The sequence below is a fragment of the Perca flavescens genome, chromosome 13 (assembly GCF_004354835.1).
Source record: "Perca flavescens isolate YP-PL-M2 chromosome 13, PFLA_1.0, whole genome shotgun sequence".
Taxonomy (NCBI): domain Eukaryota; kingdom Metazoa; phylum Chordata; class Actinopteri; order Perciformes; family Percidae; genus Perca; species Perca flavescens.
This window is the reverse complement of record NC_041343.1, coordinates 26,690,519-26,704,302: the sequence shown is the minus strand read 5'-3', so window position 1 is coordinate 26,704,302 and position 13,784 is coordinate 26,690,519. Positions and strand designations below refer to the sequence as shown.

General features: G+C 41.4%; 1 protein-coding gene across 1 annotated transcript; it reads left to right on the top strand.

The window, feature by feature from the left end:
- The first annotated feature begins 1,050 nt into the window (after positions 1 to 1,050).
- On the top strand, positions 1,051 to 12,900 carry LOC114566978 (ubiquitin carboxyl-terminal hydrolase 2). The gene is made up of 12 exons (XM_028595854.1): positions 1,051 to 1,469; positions 6,439 to 6,486; positions 6,597 to 6,720; positions 8,859 to 8,970; positions 9,085 to 9,195; positions 9,582 to 9,646; positions 9,753 to 9,856; positions 10,157 to 10,237; positions 10,357 to 10,435; positions 11,250 to 11,357; positions 11,490 to 11,610; positions 11,882 to 12,900. The coding sequence occupies exons 1-12, from the start codon at positions 1,314 to 1,316 to the stop codon at positions 11,985 to 11,987; spliced, it is 1,215 nt and encodes a 404-aa protein (XP_028451655.1). The 5' UTR covers positions 1,051 to 1,313; the 3' UTR covers positions 11,988 to 12,900.
- Positions 12,901 to 13,784: the final 884 nt, after the last annotated feature.

The window sequence follows — 13,784 nt, the reverse complement described above, 5'->3', positions numbered from 1 at the left end:
CTATGGCGTGTTATCTGATTCTGAAAGCACTGGACTCAGTGATTTGTAAGGACATGTAAAGGTTTACAAGGCCAGCTATCAAGCTTCTTATCAGACTCAGAGCTGTGTCTGTGTCAAGTCAGAACCACAGTCTAAGGAGCAAAGGCAAGGTCAGCAAGTCTCTGTGCTCGGGGCTGAGGTTTTTGGGCGGTGGAATAAAGCTGACGGGAGCTTTAATTTTCTGCTAACACATTATTTTTGTTCTACCCTGTTTTTAAACCACCCACATATGTGGTTTTAGTTACACAATAGGTTTCATTTCAGAAACTAACTAATAATAAATTTCTTCCCCAGCACATTGCTTATTGTACATTGTTCTTAACACCACCTTGTCAATAAAATTTGAATATTGTTGAATGTTGAGTGGAATCATAGAAACCTGTGAACTGTGATACATGTATTCCTGCAAATTTTGTTGCTTCTTATCCTGTTTCTCCCATATCAACGCTTATATGGGACACTGTACATGCTGAGTGGAGGTGAGTAAACTCAAACCTTACACTTGTGCCCTTGGCACTAAACTATAGAGCTCTTTCGATTAAGTCTATAGTTGTCTGTCTGAGTAATTGTGAAATATTGCAGAAGAATAAATACATAATAATATTCACTACAGAATGTGTTTAGTCTTAATAGGTGATCTCAAACTCAAAAAGACCACTCTAAACTTTTTCACTGGAAACAAATAGAGACATATTTAAAACCTTCAGAGTAAAAATACTCAAAAACTAATATCCTTAGATAGATTACAATTACTTAAAAACTGTCTGTCTGTCTGTCTGTCTGTCTGTCTGTCTGTGTCAGTTTGTCTGTCTGTCTGTCTGTCTGTCTGTCTGTCTGTCTGTCTGTCTGTGAGTTCTTAGAAGTTGCATTTCCCCTCTAAACTTGTTGGATGGTTTCATTTAAATTACTGTTAAGAGTTCCAAAAAGATTTTTTCAATGCACCAAGAACAGTGTTAATGTTTCCTACAGCACTTGAAGGCAGCGCCGGTCTTCACTGGGTGGGAGGGGATGTTTACAGCACGCAGTTAAAACTCCAACGCACGCGCCACCTCTGTGTTCTCTAACACAAGCAGGCAGTGTGCAGGTGCGGGACAGAAGAGACCCACAACCCGCAAATACAGCAGGAAGACAAGTGACGTGACAGCCTATCGATCGATTATTAATTGATTATCATTGACTTAAGCCTGTCAGTGGATTTGAACGATGTCCAGTTGCATTGGACTGCACTAACGTTATACCATACCGGGGTCGGACACACATTCAACAGCGCAACCATGCCGTCTCTGCGACACTCGTACACAGTGACTTTACCGGAGGAAACACCGGCCGCTTTCCCCTTAGACAAACCCGAGCTGCGGCGAAAGAGTCCTTCGTTGTCCCGGTCCAAGCTGGTGTCCACATTCATGGGTCTAATCATCAACCAGGCCAAGGTGAGTCCTCCATCACTACACCCCTGCTTCTGCCTCACCTTTCTGAAAGCAGTATCCTCCTCTTCCTCATACCTTTTTATTTGGGTAACTTGTTAAAAACAAGACTAGCATGTTTACCGTCTATAGTACATACAGGAAAAATGGTAGTCCTGTACAGACTCTGTACCTGACTTTTAAAGTTCATATGTAGGCCTTTTAGGCTACTGTGTTTTACCAGTTATATAAAACATAGGCTAGCCTGGGGGGCTCAGCCTTGAGAAGGCTGCAGTCTTAACATTAGCAATGCTATTTGGATGTTTTACTTTCAGAAAGGGTAAAATAACTTGTTTTCTTTCATTTGTTTCAAATGTGATAGAAAAACTATACCTCACTTAAATATATTATGTTAAACCTGTGTGAAGCATAGTTGTTTTCCTAAGAAGGGGAAAGTGAAAGTTTGTTCCACGTTATGTAAGTTTTGTTTTAGGCCTGTAGATCATAGTACAGTATGCTGACCTAAAATATTTTACAGTATTTCTTTGCAACTATAAACTATTACTCACATCAAGCAAAAAAATATAATTGCAATATTTTGGCAGGGAAATGGAAATAGACACTATGAAATACAGTATGTTCACTGTAAGTCAGTTGAATTGAAACCAGTTGAGGCAGATGACTGACTTTTTGTGTGCAGATTTTAAAAGAAGAAATTGTAAAATCCCAGCAATCTTGAAATCCCTTCTCATCTTATTCAACTTTAAAACCATATGGAAAGCCATAGAGAGCGTTGTGGAGATCCAACACTTACCTTTAGGCCCTTGTGTGGCCTTAAGTGGCGAAGGACGGGGCTGTGAGCACACAATGCAGGGGAGTAAAGAACATTGGCTGCCTGCATCCAAGTAACAATTTGACTGTGGCGTTTGTTGCGTAAGTAATGTGTCTAGATTGTCCCCTATAATCTACATAGTAGCCTACTTTTTGTTAGCGCACAGTCCGCACAAACTTGTGACCATGTGGGTCTGGTGTGTTTGCAGCAGTGTGAATGAGTTGGCTTACGTCACAGGATACACTTCAAGTCTTGTGTCCTTGATAATACTGAAGGGGATATTATTGGCATCTCAATGGTATGCATGCTTGTGTTTACACTGGACTTACAATATCTTATTGCGCTAACTTTTCTTAGTGTTATCGAGTAGTTTATTGTAATTTTAAGTACTACTAGCAGGATAAGCGAAGGCGATTGGTCGGATGGTACACCACTTTGGTCTGGACTTTAACATCTCCACAACTATTGAATGGATTGCCATGATATTTGATGAAGACATTCATGATGCCCAGATGATTAAACCTAATGATTTAATAACTTTTCATCTAGCATCCTCATCAGGTTTTCATTATCAATTAATCTGCTTATCAATCAGTTTATCATTTCGGTCTATAAAATCAAGTCAAAGTCAAAAACTAGTCAAGTCAATTTTCTCAAATCATAATTTTCCATAGTTTAAGGTGATGTCGTCAAATTGCTTGTTTTGTCTGACCAACAGTCCTCCAACCATATATGTTCAGTTTATATTTATCATATAAGACTAAAAAAAAGCAGCCAATCCTCAAATATGAGATGCTGGAGCCAGGGAATTTTGGCTTCTTAGCTTGAAAAATGGTTTAAACGCTCAATCAATTAATAAAATAGTTGGCGATTATTTTTCTGTCGATCAACTAATTGATCAATCAACAAATTGTTGCAGCTTTATTCATTTTTATCCATCAATTAGTCCAATTGATGTTTTATGACCAGTGTTAAATATCAGATGTTAGCATGCTGACACACTAAAACTAGGATGGTGAACAAGCATCTTACATCTTGGCATGTGAATGTTAGCATGCTGACATTAGCATACAGCCTCGTCCACACCTGGCTGTGGACTCTTAGTCGAGTTTATTACAATCAACTTTTGCTCTCTCTCTCTCTCTCTCTCTCTCTCTCACTCTCTCACTTTTGAAGATTTCTGTGCCTTTTCAAACTGTATCAAAGTTGACAAAAAAGCTTTCCTCCCAGTGCATTTTAAACAATGTTTTAAGTATGTTTCATCTGTATTATTTTCTCTACTTAGCACAGTTTTAGAAAAGTACCAATAATTCTACTTGAGTATGGTATTTTAGACCTCTCCCAGTCCTGCTGTTATGTAATGTAACAGAGATTCATGTTTATACTGTCTCCAAGGGAGTGGCATGTGTAGGAGTGTTGCTTCCTTCGTCACAGCATTTAGCCTTGACCAGACATGCATAGCTGGTAGGACATTGCGTTCTCTAGCTCTCTCTCTCTCTTTTTCTCTGAAGTCATGCCAACCAGTGGAGAGCGTTCCTTCGCAGAGAGATTACCTGAACGCATCACTTCCTCGGTTTTTGGATGGGTCTTTTAAATCACCAGCCGCTTGCTGAGCGTGCCGCTGGTCAGCATTCACCAGAGCAGTGCAGCAGATTGGAACTCAGGACCATATGGTCACCTTCAAATGCTGCAGAGAAGTAGAGAGACACAAAGGGGAAATATATGAGATTTCAGCCAAGAGGGCTGTTGATAGTTCATACTGTCACAGTTCTATTTCAAGCTTTTGGAACAGCATGACGCCCATCACAAGGCTCTAAACCTCTCCACTGAAAGTCTTAATAACAACACATATTTGCTTAAAAAAGAAAAGTGTAAGCAAATACTTTATGCTTGGCTCCGAATCACACCTCATATCTCCACATCCGACCACTGGAACACAGATATCATCCATTTGCTGTGATAACAAAAGTGCCACAGGAGAGACACAAACATCCTGACAGTAGAACTCTGAGTACAATTAGAAGAAAAAATAGATAAATACAGGTAGCTGACGTTGCTGCTCAGTTTACAATTTGTGTGCATACATACAGTTATGTGTGTGTTGCGCCTTCATGTGTGCTTCCGTCAGTGTGTTGCTGCCTTGACTCTGTCATTTCCACATGTAGCTTCTCAGACGTCAGCAGAGGCATCGATGCATGACAGTGCTTCGGGCCATCATGTTACACTTTTACTATGTTCCCTCATTCAGTATGAGCTACAGGTCACAAGCCAATGTGTCACCTGTTGATACTCAGAAACCGTCACTGGTATAGGAAAAAAAAAGGTCAAAAGTCAAAATTATTCAACTTGGGTTCAAGGACAACCTGGTTTAGACAAGTGACAAGCATGATATTGAGGAGGATATTGGTTGTTTTTGCTAAAAATCATACAGTGGAAACTGAATATTTGATCAGAAATAGGACAACAGGGGCCTTAAAAACTGGAATGTTATTTTTCTTTGTGCATTTTATGAATCTTTGTAATTGACCTTGGCCCGTAAGCCAGCATGATGAACCAAGCTAGTACTGCCAAGCCTGATGCTTGATACATGTAATTGAGTTGCTCTAAATGTTGTTTTAAAGAGTTTCCATACTGGCAAAAACAAGATTTTGGGTAATACGCCAGGTGCTTGTGATGTGCTGTGGCTTTCAGAGCCTTGCGTCAGTCTGCCCTCCCAGATGAATAACACTACACTACCAGCGGCACCAGATATGTTGTTGGTCTGTGACTCAGGCAGCAATTTGAAACTCTTCACACAAACAACTTGACGCCACGTTGTGTTCTGCAGTTTCTCACTAGAGCTTTCTCTTTGGCCTGCTTGTGTGATGTCACTGCGGTGTGAATGGCAGCTGCAGGCAGAGGTCAGGACACACTGAGGTATTTCATCCAAGCATGTGGAGCAGTAGCTGATATCCACAGCACAGTGCTGCCAACAATGTGACCGTCAGATGGTGTGCGTTGAGAAAAAAAATGCCAGTAAGTCTATTGAGGCTTAAACACACTTGAGGAATGTAACCCGGTGCTGTCATGCATTAGTTACATCATACTGAGAGCGTGCGCAAGCTGATCTGTTGTGTGTACAGCAGGCTAATATATGTATAGACACTCTCTGCATGTGTATCTTTAGCATCAACACCTTTTTACATATTCACTTGACATGGCGGTATAATTGAGGTAACGCACAAAGAAATGGCTCAGAAGACTGTCAGTCTGTATTATTTAACTTGTGGTTTAAAGCTTTAGTGCATAACTTTTTCATATTACTAAACGTCCATCATATTCAAGCCATTGCCAAATTAGTTGATACAAAGCTATTTAGGACTATCGGCTCCACACAACTCTCTGTGTTTCTCAGCATGGCTGTATTCAGAAGATTGTGTTGTCCGGCGACTTTCCCGCGCAGGAACTCGAGTGAAGATAATTACTACTTCTGAAGAGTCTATCATGTTTTTTTAATCCTCCATGTCCTCCTTGGCTACTAGCAACTGCGTGGACGAGGGGTGGGGGTGGGGCAAGATCACGGAAGGCTTGTATCATGTGGACGCGCCGACAGTTTTGTTGTCATTACTTAGAATTCCTCATGGGGGCGTCAGAAACTACGCACTATAGCTTTAAATTTAGGCTGTGGTAACTCATGTTAAACTCCAATGGTAACTAAACATCCCATTTAGCACCCAGTTTAGTCCCATATTGTAAGTGGACCAAAAAAGGGGATTACATGGTCCCCACGTTGACCCAATCATGAGCCCGAGAAAGTCAACATCAAAAACAAACCAAATTTTGGCCCCATTAATAACCCTAATTTGCACATATTGGGCCTACGTGAAGCCAATCAAGAAATGTTTAGGATTCATTCCCATCTTGGGCCACCGCGACCATCTTTGCAATATTATTTTTGCAGGATGTGTCCGTTCAGAAGTTAATGAAAAAGATGAATCTACATATTTACATACTTTAATTGTGGAATAAATTCATTACACAAAATGTACCTGCAGTAACACTAAATATTTCTGCTGGGTCTTTCTTTGAATGTGTATGATACCGTTATGTGTTATCTGTTCAATGAATAATTCTTCAAAAAAATGCATGACTATATTAAAATATCCTCTCTCTCTATTTGAATAGAACAAGAGTCCTCAAGGCCTGGTGGGACTGAGGAACCTGGGCAACACAGTAAGTGCTTTTACTTCACTTTGTGGTCGGATGTGCAACTCGCTGCTCTTTGCCCTGCTGAGTCGGGATCTTCATTGAATAAACTTCTGTGTTTTATTTGTGTGTTCCAGTGTTTCATGAACTCCATCCTACAATGTCTGAGTAACACTCGCGAGCTGAGAGATTACTGCCTTAGAAACATCCATCGAACAGACCTCAACAACAACTGCACGACCAACGTTGCCCTCATGGAAGGTAGGAGAGACCACACGTCAGCAGCATAACGAGGAACAACGTAGAGCTGTGTAGTGCTAGACTGGGTATACCCAGCCCGATCAGCGATTTGATTTCGCCCTGCAGCTCAGGCTGGAAACCTGTAAATTTTTCTATCCTGCTTCTGTTACAAATCTGCGGGGACCAATCACAAACTGGCGTATCCACCAGGCGCGCTATTGGTGGGTTTAACACAATGACGATAGAGAAGCAATGGCAAGCAGCTTTTAGTTTACATTCAACATGGCGGCCACCGAAGCGCAGCTACCCGTTGATGCAGCTGTCGCTGCCGTTTTAAAAGATTTCAAAGGCAAGTTTTCTCTGAAAACGGAACAGAAACTTGCCCTGGAACAATTCCTACAAAAGAAGGATGTGTTTGCCTTACTACCGACCGGCTTTGGTAAAAGCCTAATTTACCAGCTAGCCCTGCTGGTGGCCAAAAGAATGGTGCTCACTGCTAACGATCTGACAACCCTATACTTTGATTGCTTTCACTTGGAAGAATGACCACACACAGATCAGATACCTAACTGGAATCGGATCTCACAATACTCAACTACAATTACATAATCGTTCATGCTACGATTATAGTTTTCAGCTAAATTAAATGTGTGCTGGCAGGACAACAAAAGGGCCTAATTCACTCTGACAGGGCTTTCCCAAGGAGTGTGCATATCTCTAATAAAAACATGTATTTTCCCAATGTTCATTACAAAAAGCCATATTATTTGTGTCATAACTTTGTATAATGTCTCTGAAATTAGTACAAAAAAGTTGTCCCATCTAGTTTCTTTCAGTCTTCGGTTTAGTTTTTTTAAGAATCAGTTTATGTGACATAGCATTCCCAACTCAAGATTCCTCTTAGTAGCCGTTCCAGAGCGTTCAACCGCATCCCGCATCAGTGAGATGACTCTTAAGTTGCTTTAACACTTACAGTACATCGTTTGGTCCGTTTTAAAACTAACCCTGCAGCGTTTGGTTGGATAGTCCGATTCTTTTGGGGTGGTGTGAAAGCCCATCCGAACTCTGGCTCGGATCAAACAAACAAACTCTGGTCCAATGACCCAAATACAGGAAGTGAACCAAAAACAATGCATTTACTAGCCTGCAATTTCAACCTTGCACACAATGTACACACTTATATATGATTTAAGGGATGAGAACTTTTAAATCAATAAGCTGTTCTGACCCAACATCGCTGGTCGTCTATGTGACAACGCATCATCGTCTCTCTCCTTCACTCGCTGTCCGTCTGTAACCTCTCACAGTGTTCACCGTCTTCTAAAATATTAGAAACGCTAAAGCAGAACCAGAAAGACGTCCTAAATCTGGTGTTGCTCCACGAGTTTCGGATATTCTGTCAAACCATAAACAAGTGACCGTTTCGACCCGCGTGACGTGTGTTTCCAGCGTTTGGTGCGGTTTGACAAAGTGCAGTGTGAAAGCTAACCGAACCAAATGAAAAAATGCAAAAATGTTGCAACTTCAACCCCCTTGATCGCACCGAGTCCACCGGACTATAGTTGTGAAAGCGCCCTTCCTCAGTGCCTGGAACTGGCTCAGGTGTCATCAAGTGACCCACTTCAAGGGTGTCACGTCACCGTCTCACCATGACTCCTGAGCCACTTCCATTCGCTGATGAAGACCTCGAGATGCAGTTGAAAGTAAGTGGACAGTGAGCGGAAGTCAAGACTGCCCTTTTGATGCCAAAAAATAAAAAATGTAGGTTAGGGTGAGATTTTCATCATTCATTCATTCATTCATTCATTCATTCATTCATTCATTCCCCGATTCAGTCCTTGCTGTCTGGGTGTTTTTTTTTGTTTTTTTTATACACTTCAAGTTCAAAACGTAATATGCGTTTTCATACACATAAGTACAAATCTCCCATGAGTTCAGGCTGCTTTGCACCACAGCAGACTTACAGAAATGTCTTAATCAACATCAAAACTCTGCATCTTTAACTAAAGAAGATGCTGATCTTTGGGGAAACGAATACTATCCGCAGAGGATCCAGAGTCAGTGTAATAATTTTATCAAGTAGCATACTTTTGTAAAGGATAGTGTTGCATGATTTATGGTCTCATTTTCTATCATTATTTGTCTTTCCTTCGCTTCAGAGTTTGCAAAGCTGACTCAGAGCCTGTGGACTTCTGTGAACAACGAGGCCATCAGTCCCTCTGATTTCAGGAGCCAGATCCAGAGATATGCTCCCAAATTTGTGGGCTGCAAGTAAGTCTTCCCTCCTCCTGCTTGTAAGCCTTTTATTTGTTCAATCCAGTTTGGGAACTATAGCTGATTTCGGAGTGAAGAAAGTAACAATTTCCCCTTTTTGTCGCTCTGCAGTCAGCAGGACGCCCAGGAGTTTCTGCGTTTCCTATTGGACGGTCTCCATAATGAGGTGAACAGAGTGACCGGACGCCCTAAGATGTCTGTTGAAGACTTTGACCACCTTTCGTAAGTCTGCTCCCCCCTTCCTCTTACCTCTGCTCTCAATAAGTCACTCATAACCTGCCCTGTCACCAACAACTCTCACTGCCAAAAACACTGCTGCATGCCTAAAAGGTGCAAATAAACTGTGTAATTATTTATAATTACTGTGTAATTCATTACCTTCAAGATATTGCAGTTATGTGGCAATTCCTAAACTTTCCTCAGAAGAACTAATACCCAAACATGTTTAATGACAATAGTCATACCAGTATATATAATTCCAGATCAGAGTAAAAACCTTTACAATGTCTTAATGGCTTGCATCTAAGAAAACCAATCGGGACACACATTTCAGTTTTGAGTCTTAGATGACACTGTTTTTGACTTGAGCTCTTCCGTTTCATTCACAGGGATGATGAAAAGGGCAAGTGGATGTGGAACATGTACTTGGAGAGAGAGGACAGCAAAGTAGTGGGTAAGGGATTTACCTTGATTGGGTGCATCATTACCTTTAAACCATCTTTGAATTTACCTTGGTTTTTATGCATATTAAATTCTCCTTCTCGCGTGTCTGTCTTTAGATCTGTTTGTTGGACAGCTGAAGAGCTCTGTGACGTGCACCGTCTGTGGCTTCCGCTCCACCGTGTTTGATCCATTCTGGGACCTATCCATACCGGTCGCACAGGTCAGAGCACACATACACTTTGAAAAAGGTTTATTATCCATCCAAATTCTGTCAAATAGTGTTGGCTAGGCTTTAAAGACTTTTTATATTGCTGCGGAAAACAAGCCATTACTTGTTTGTAATGGTCATACTCTGATGATAATCAGACAACATGGCCAGTTTTGTTCTGTTGTATTCTCTCTCTCTCTCGATAGATAGATAGATAGATAGATAGATAGATAGATAGATAGATAGATAGATATACCAACCATACCATGTAGTTTGCTGTTTCCTGACTGGATGTTCTCTGGGTCTCCACAGAAGAGCTCAGGCGAAGTGACTCTCAAAGACTGCTTGAGGCTCTTCACAAAAGAAGATGTGTTGGACGGGGAAGAGAGACCGGTAAGAAGCCTCCACACCCCGCGTTCCTTTTTAAAGAGACAATATAGTATGAATTATACAGCATCAGTATCTCACTGCCCTCTCTGTTTGATCTCTCTCTCTCTCTCTCTCTCTCTCAGACGTGCAACAGATGCAAAACCAGAAGAAAATGCACCAAAAGATTCAGCATTCAGAAGTTCCCTCAGATCCTCGTGATTCGTATCCTTTCCTCACATCGTTGCACCATTTAGTTTAGTGCTTACAGCTTACAGCCTGGGAAAACCCTGACGAACTTCTGGCAAATTTGAAATTTGCTCTGCAAGTCAGTCTGGCCAAGAGCCCATTCAAGCCCATTTCCAATTTTTCCAAATCAAGGCACCGATCACAACCGTTGAGGCGGGCTTTACGCGATGACAATAGCGCAGCGACGGCGAGCAGCTTTTTGTTTACATTCAACATGACGGCCACCGAAACGCAGCAACCCGTTGATGCCGCTGTCGCTGCTACGTCACCTAGATCGTTGGTCTGATTGGTTGAAGGACTATCCAAATGCTCCCAGAGGCATTTGAGCTGCGTCCGTTGGTGACGCCCACCTTTTGGAAATGCGCTGCGGATGAACCTTGCCCAGACCCACTCTCTGGTGTCAACCAGGCTAGCGTGCACATGCATTTAAATGAATGAACATATTTGCATACACTAAGCCAATGGCATACCAGAAATAAATGGTTGACTACTTTTCAGGTTTTAGAGTGTTCTTAAGTGTAGGTTTAATGTGTAAAGTGGACCATGTGGTCTAACTTTGTAAACTGTTGAACTAGTCAATCTGTAGCAGCAATGCATCATATTTCATCTTTACTGGTGAAGGAACAAGGATGTCAAGTAGATGCTGTGGTATAAAACTTACCATGTAATTAGAATATTTCCCTCTGAAATGCAGTGGAGTCAAAGTACAATGTACTCCAAGTTGCACTTAAAGCACAATCCGTCATTTTGAACATGTCATGTCGGCTCCTTGACTCGGTGTTCCTCTCAGACCTGAAGCGTTTCTCAGACTCTAACATGCGAACCAGCAAACTCTCCACGTATGTCAACTTCCCTCTCAAAGAGCTGGACCTGCGGGAGTTCGCCTCAGACAGCAGCGGTGAGTATCTGCCGAAGGTGACACGCGGCCACCGGAGGACAGAGAGGAGGAGAAGGCATGCACTTTTCCGAGGGCCAGCGTATGAGTAAGGATTGCAGTAGTGTTGACTGACAGTGTTGTGTCTCCCTGCAGAGCGTGCGGTGTATAACCTGTATGCAGTATCCAACCACTCGGGAAATGCTCTGGGAGGCCACTACACATCCTACTGCAAGAACCCGGTGCTGGGGGAGTGGTACAGCTACAACGACTCCAGGTATCAACTCTCAACGGGTGTCAACTTTATGGCTGTTTTTACGTAAAAGCTGTTTCTTTGTTTAGCTAAGGTCCTGAAAGGTATAACTATTGATGGTACATGTCAGTTTTATGTTAATTAAATTAAAAAAATACAATGTTTTATGATTTAAAAAAGAGGCGTGGTTTACTTCATAGGCTTTGCAGTGGTATGTAAGTACAATATGTGCCTGTGTTTGTCTACTGTTGTAGACAAAGTGTAATAACGAATGTGTACCGTGTGTTCTGTGCAGGGTGAGCCCAGTGTCGTCCAGCCAGGTTCGCAGCAGCAACGCCTACGTCCTCTTCTACGAGCTGGCCCCCTCCCCAAACAGCAAATATCAGACGTGCCGGCTTTAGACGCTGCGGAGGAGTTGAGAAGCTGCACTGAACGGGGCCTGAAAATGGAGTCAGACACTGCCTGCTGGGAGAGAGCTCCGCCTAATGGAGAGAGTCCTGCCATTACAGACTGTGACGATGGAGCACAAATACATGTTGCTGAGCGGAGAAAATGCCCTCTGACCGTCCTTTCGATGTGTTTTTTGAGGGAAAAGCGTGGATGTGAAAGCACATTCGATCTTCAGGATGTCAAGCGGAGGTCATACGTTTTGTGGAACTGAAGTGACACTGGGGAAATACTACTTGCATTGTCAAAAAGGTGTAGATATTTAGCTCAAGGCACAGCTGTGAGTCAGACTTTAAAACGTCCTTTTGGAGTGTAAGAAGACCCTCTTCATGATGCACATGCAACAGTCGATTCACTCCAAAAAATACATTTTAAAGCTGTGCCTGGACCTGAATCTACACCCACTCGAGTGGATTATTCTTCTTTTTTTGTGCACTTTGAACATGGACTATTATTATTATTATTATTATTATTATTATTATTATTATTATTAATTTATTATGTGATGACATTACAGAGACTTGAAAAAATGCCTCCCACAGCAACTGAAAGATATAATTTATTCTATTTAACATAATGCCAGTAACTGAAAGTGCATACTGTATATGTCATTGAACAAAGCCTTATGGTTTCCTCTGAAAACAGTGGAAATCCTCTATGGAGAGAAGATGTTTTATGTCAAAGCACATATTATTTTTGTACAGTATTTATGGACGGCACAGTGAATGTAGCTGTACTGTGGGAAGGCCAGACATACCAAAGCAGCTGTATAAAAATGCATCTACAATACTTCCAGCAATTATATTGCTGACTTTACATCTAAGTTACTTCTGAGTCTATGAATGATTAAAATTCTGTGTTAACTTACTCACTCATGTGAATTTATTTTATTTCACCCTTATCTATCCAGCCAGCCAAAAGAAAGATGAGGATTATTTCATGTGAGTCAAAATATTGTTGGTTTTTATACTTTGTTCAATATTCTGCTAATCTAGGGACACAGATGACCGAAATCATGGTGCAATAAATTACACACAAACCATAAAGAACTACTAAATCAATGAAATCCGTAATAATTGTGGTCTCATCGCAGCTTCATAAAGGAATGTAACCCCTGTAACTAATTGTATAATAATAATAATAGTATTGACTAGTACTGTAAAAACCAATAAACCTCAAGTATGCCGTAAGTGGTTATTTCAAGTCGATCTATTTATAGAGCACATTTAAAACCAACCTAAGCTGAACAAAGTGTTGTACAAAGTTATATTATAAAAACAAAGGAAGAAAATAAAAACATAGACCCAATGAACATGATACAAATAACACACTTTAGTAAAAATGTCCCTAAACTGAGTCGAACGCCAAAGAATAAAAATGGGTTTTAAGACTAGCCTAAAAAATCTCGGCAGTGGGGTAGGACCCCGATATCAATGGGAAGTTTATTCCACAGTCTCGGGGCCACAACGGAGAAGGCACGATCGCCCTTTGTTTTCATCCGAGACTGTGGAATAGCTAAAAGGAACTGATTAGACGATCTTAGGTTCGTGGAGGGGTGATGTAGGGTAAGGAGATAAGCAATATATAAAGGGACCAATCCATGTAATGCCTTTAAAGCAAGTAACAATATCTTAAAATTGATTTAATATGTGACTGGTAACCAAGTCCAATATCGGGGAAATATGGTCCCTCCTTCTGGTACCAGTCAACAGTCTAGCAGCCGCATTCTGGACAAGCTGCAGGCGTGATAA

Bases quoted from the DNA above. Each gene is read 5' to 3' on its own strand.
- LOC114566978 (XM_028595854.1), top strand. From the start codon at position 1,314: ATGCCGTCTCTGCGACACTCGTACACAGTGACTTTACCGGAGGAAACA. The intron at 6,487-6,596 runs GTAAGTGCTTTT...TGTGTGTTCCAG, and splicing joins TGAGGAACCTGGGCAACACA to TGTTTCATGAACTCCATCCT. The intron at 11,358-11,489 runs GTGAGTATCTGC...GTCTCCCTGCAG, and splicing joins GTTCGCCTCAGACAGCAGCG to AGCGTGCGGTGTATAACCTG.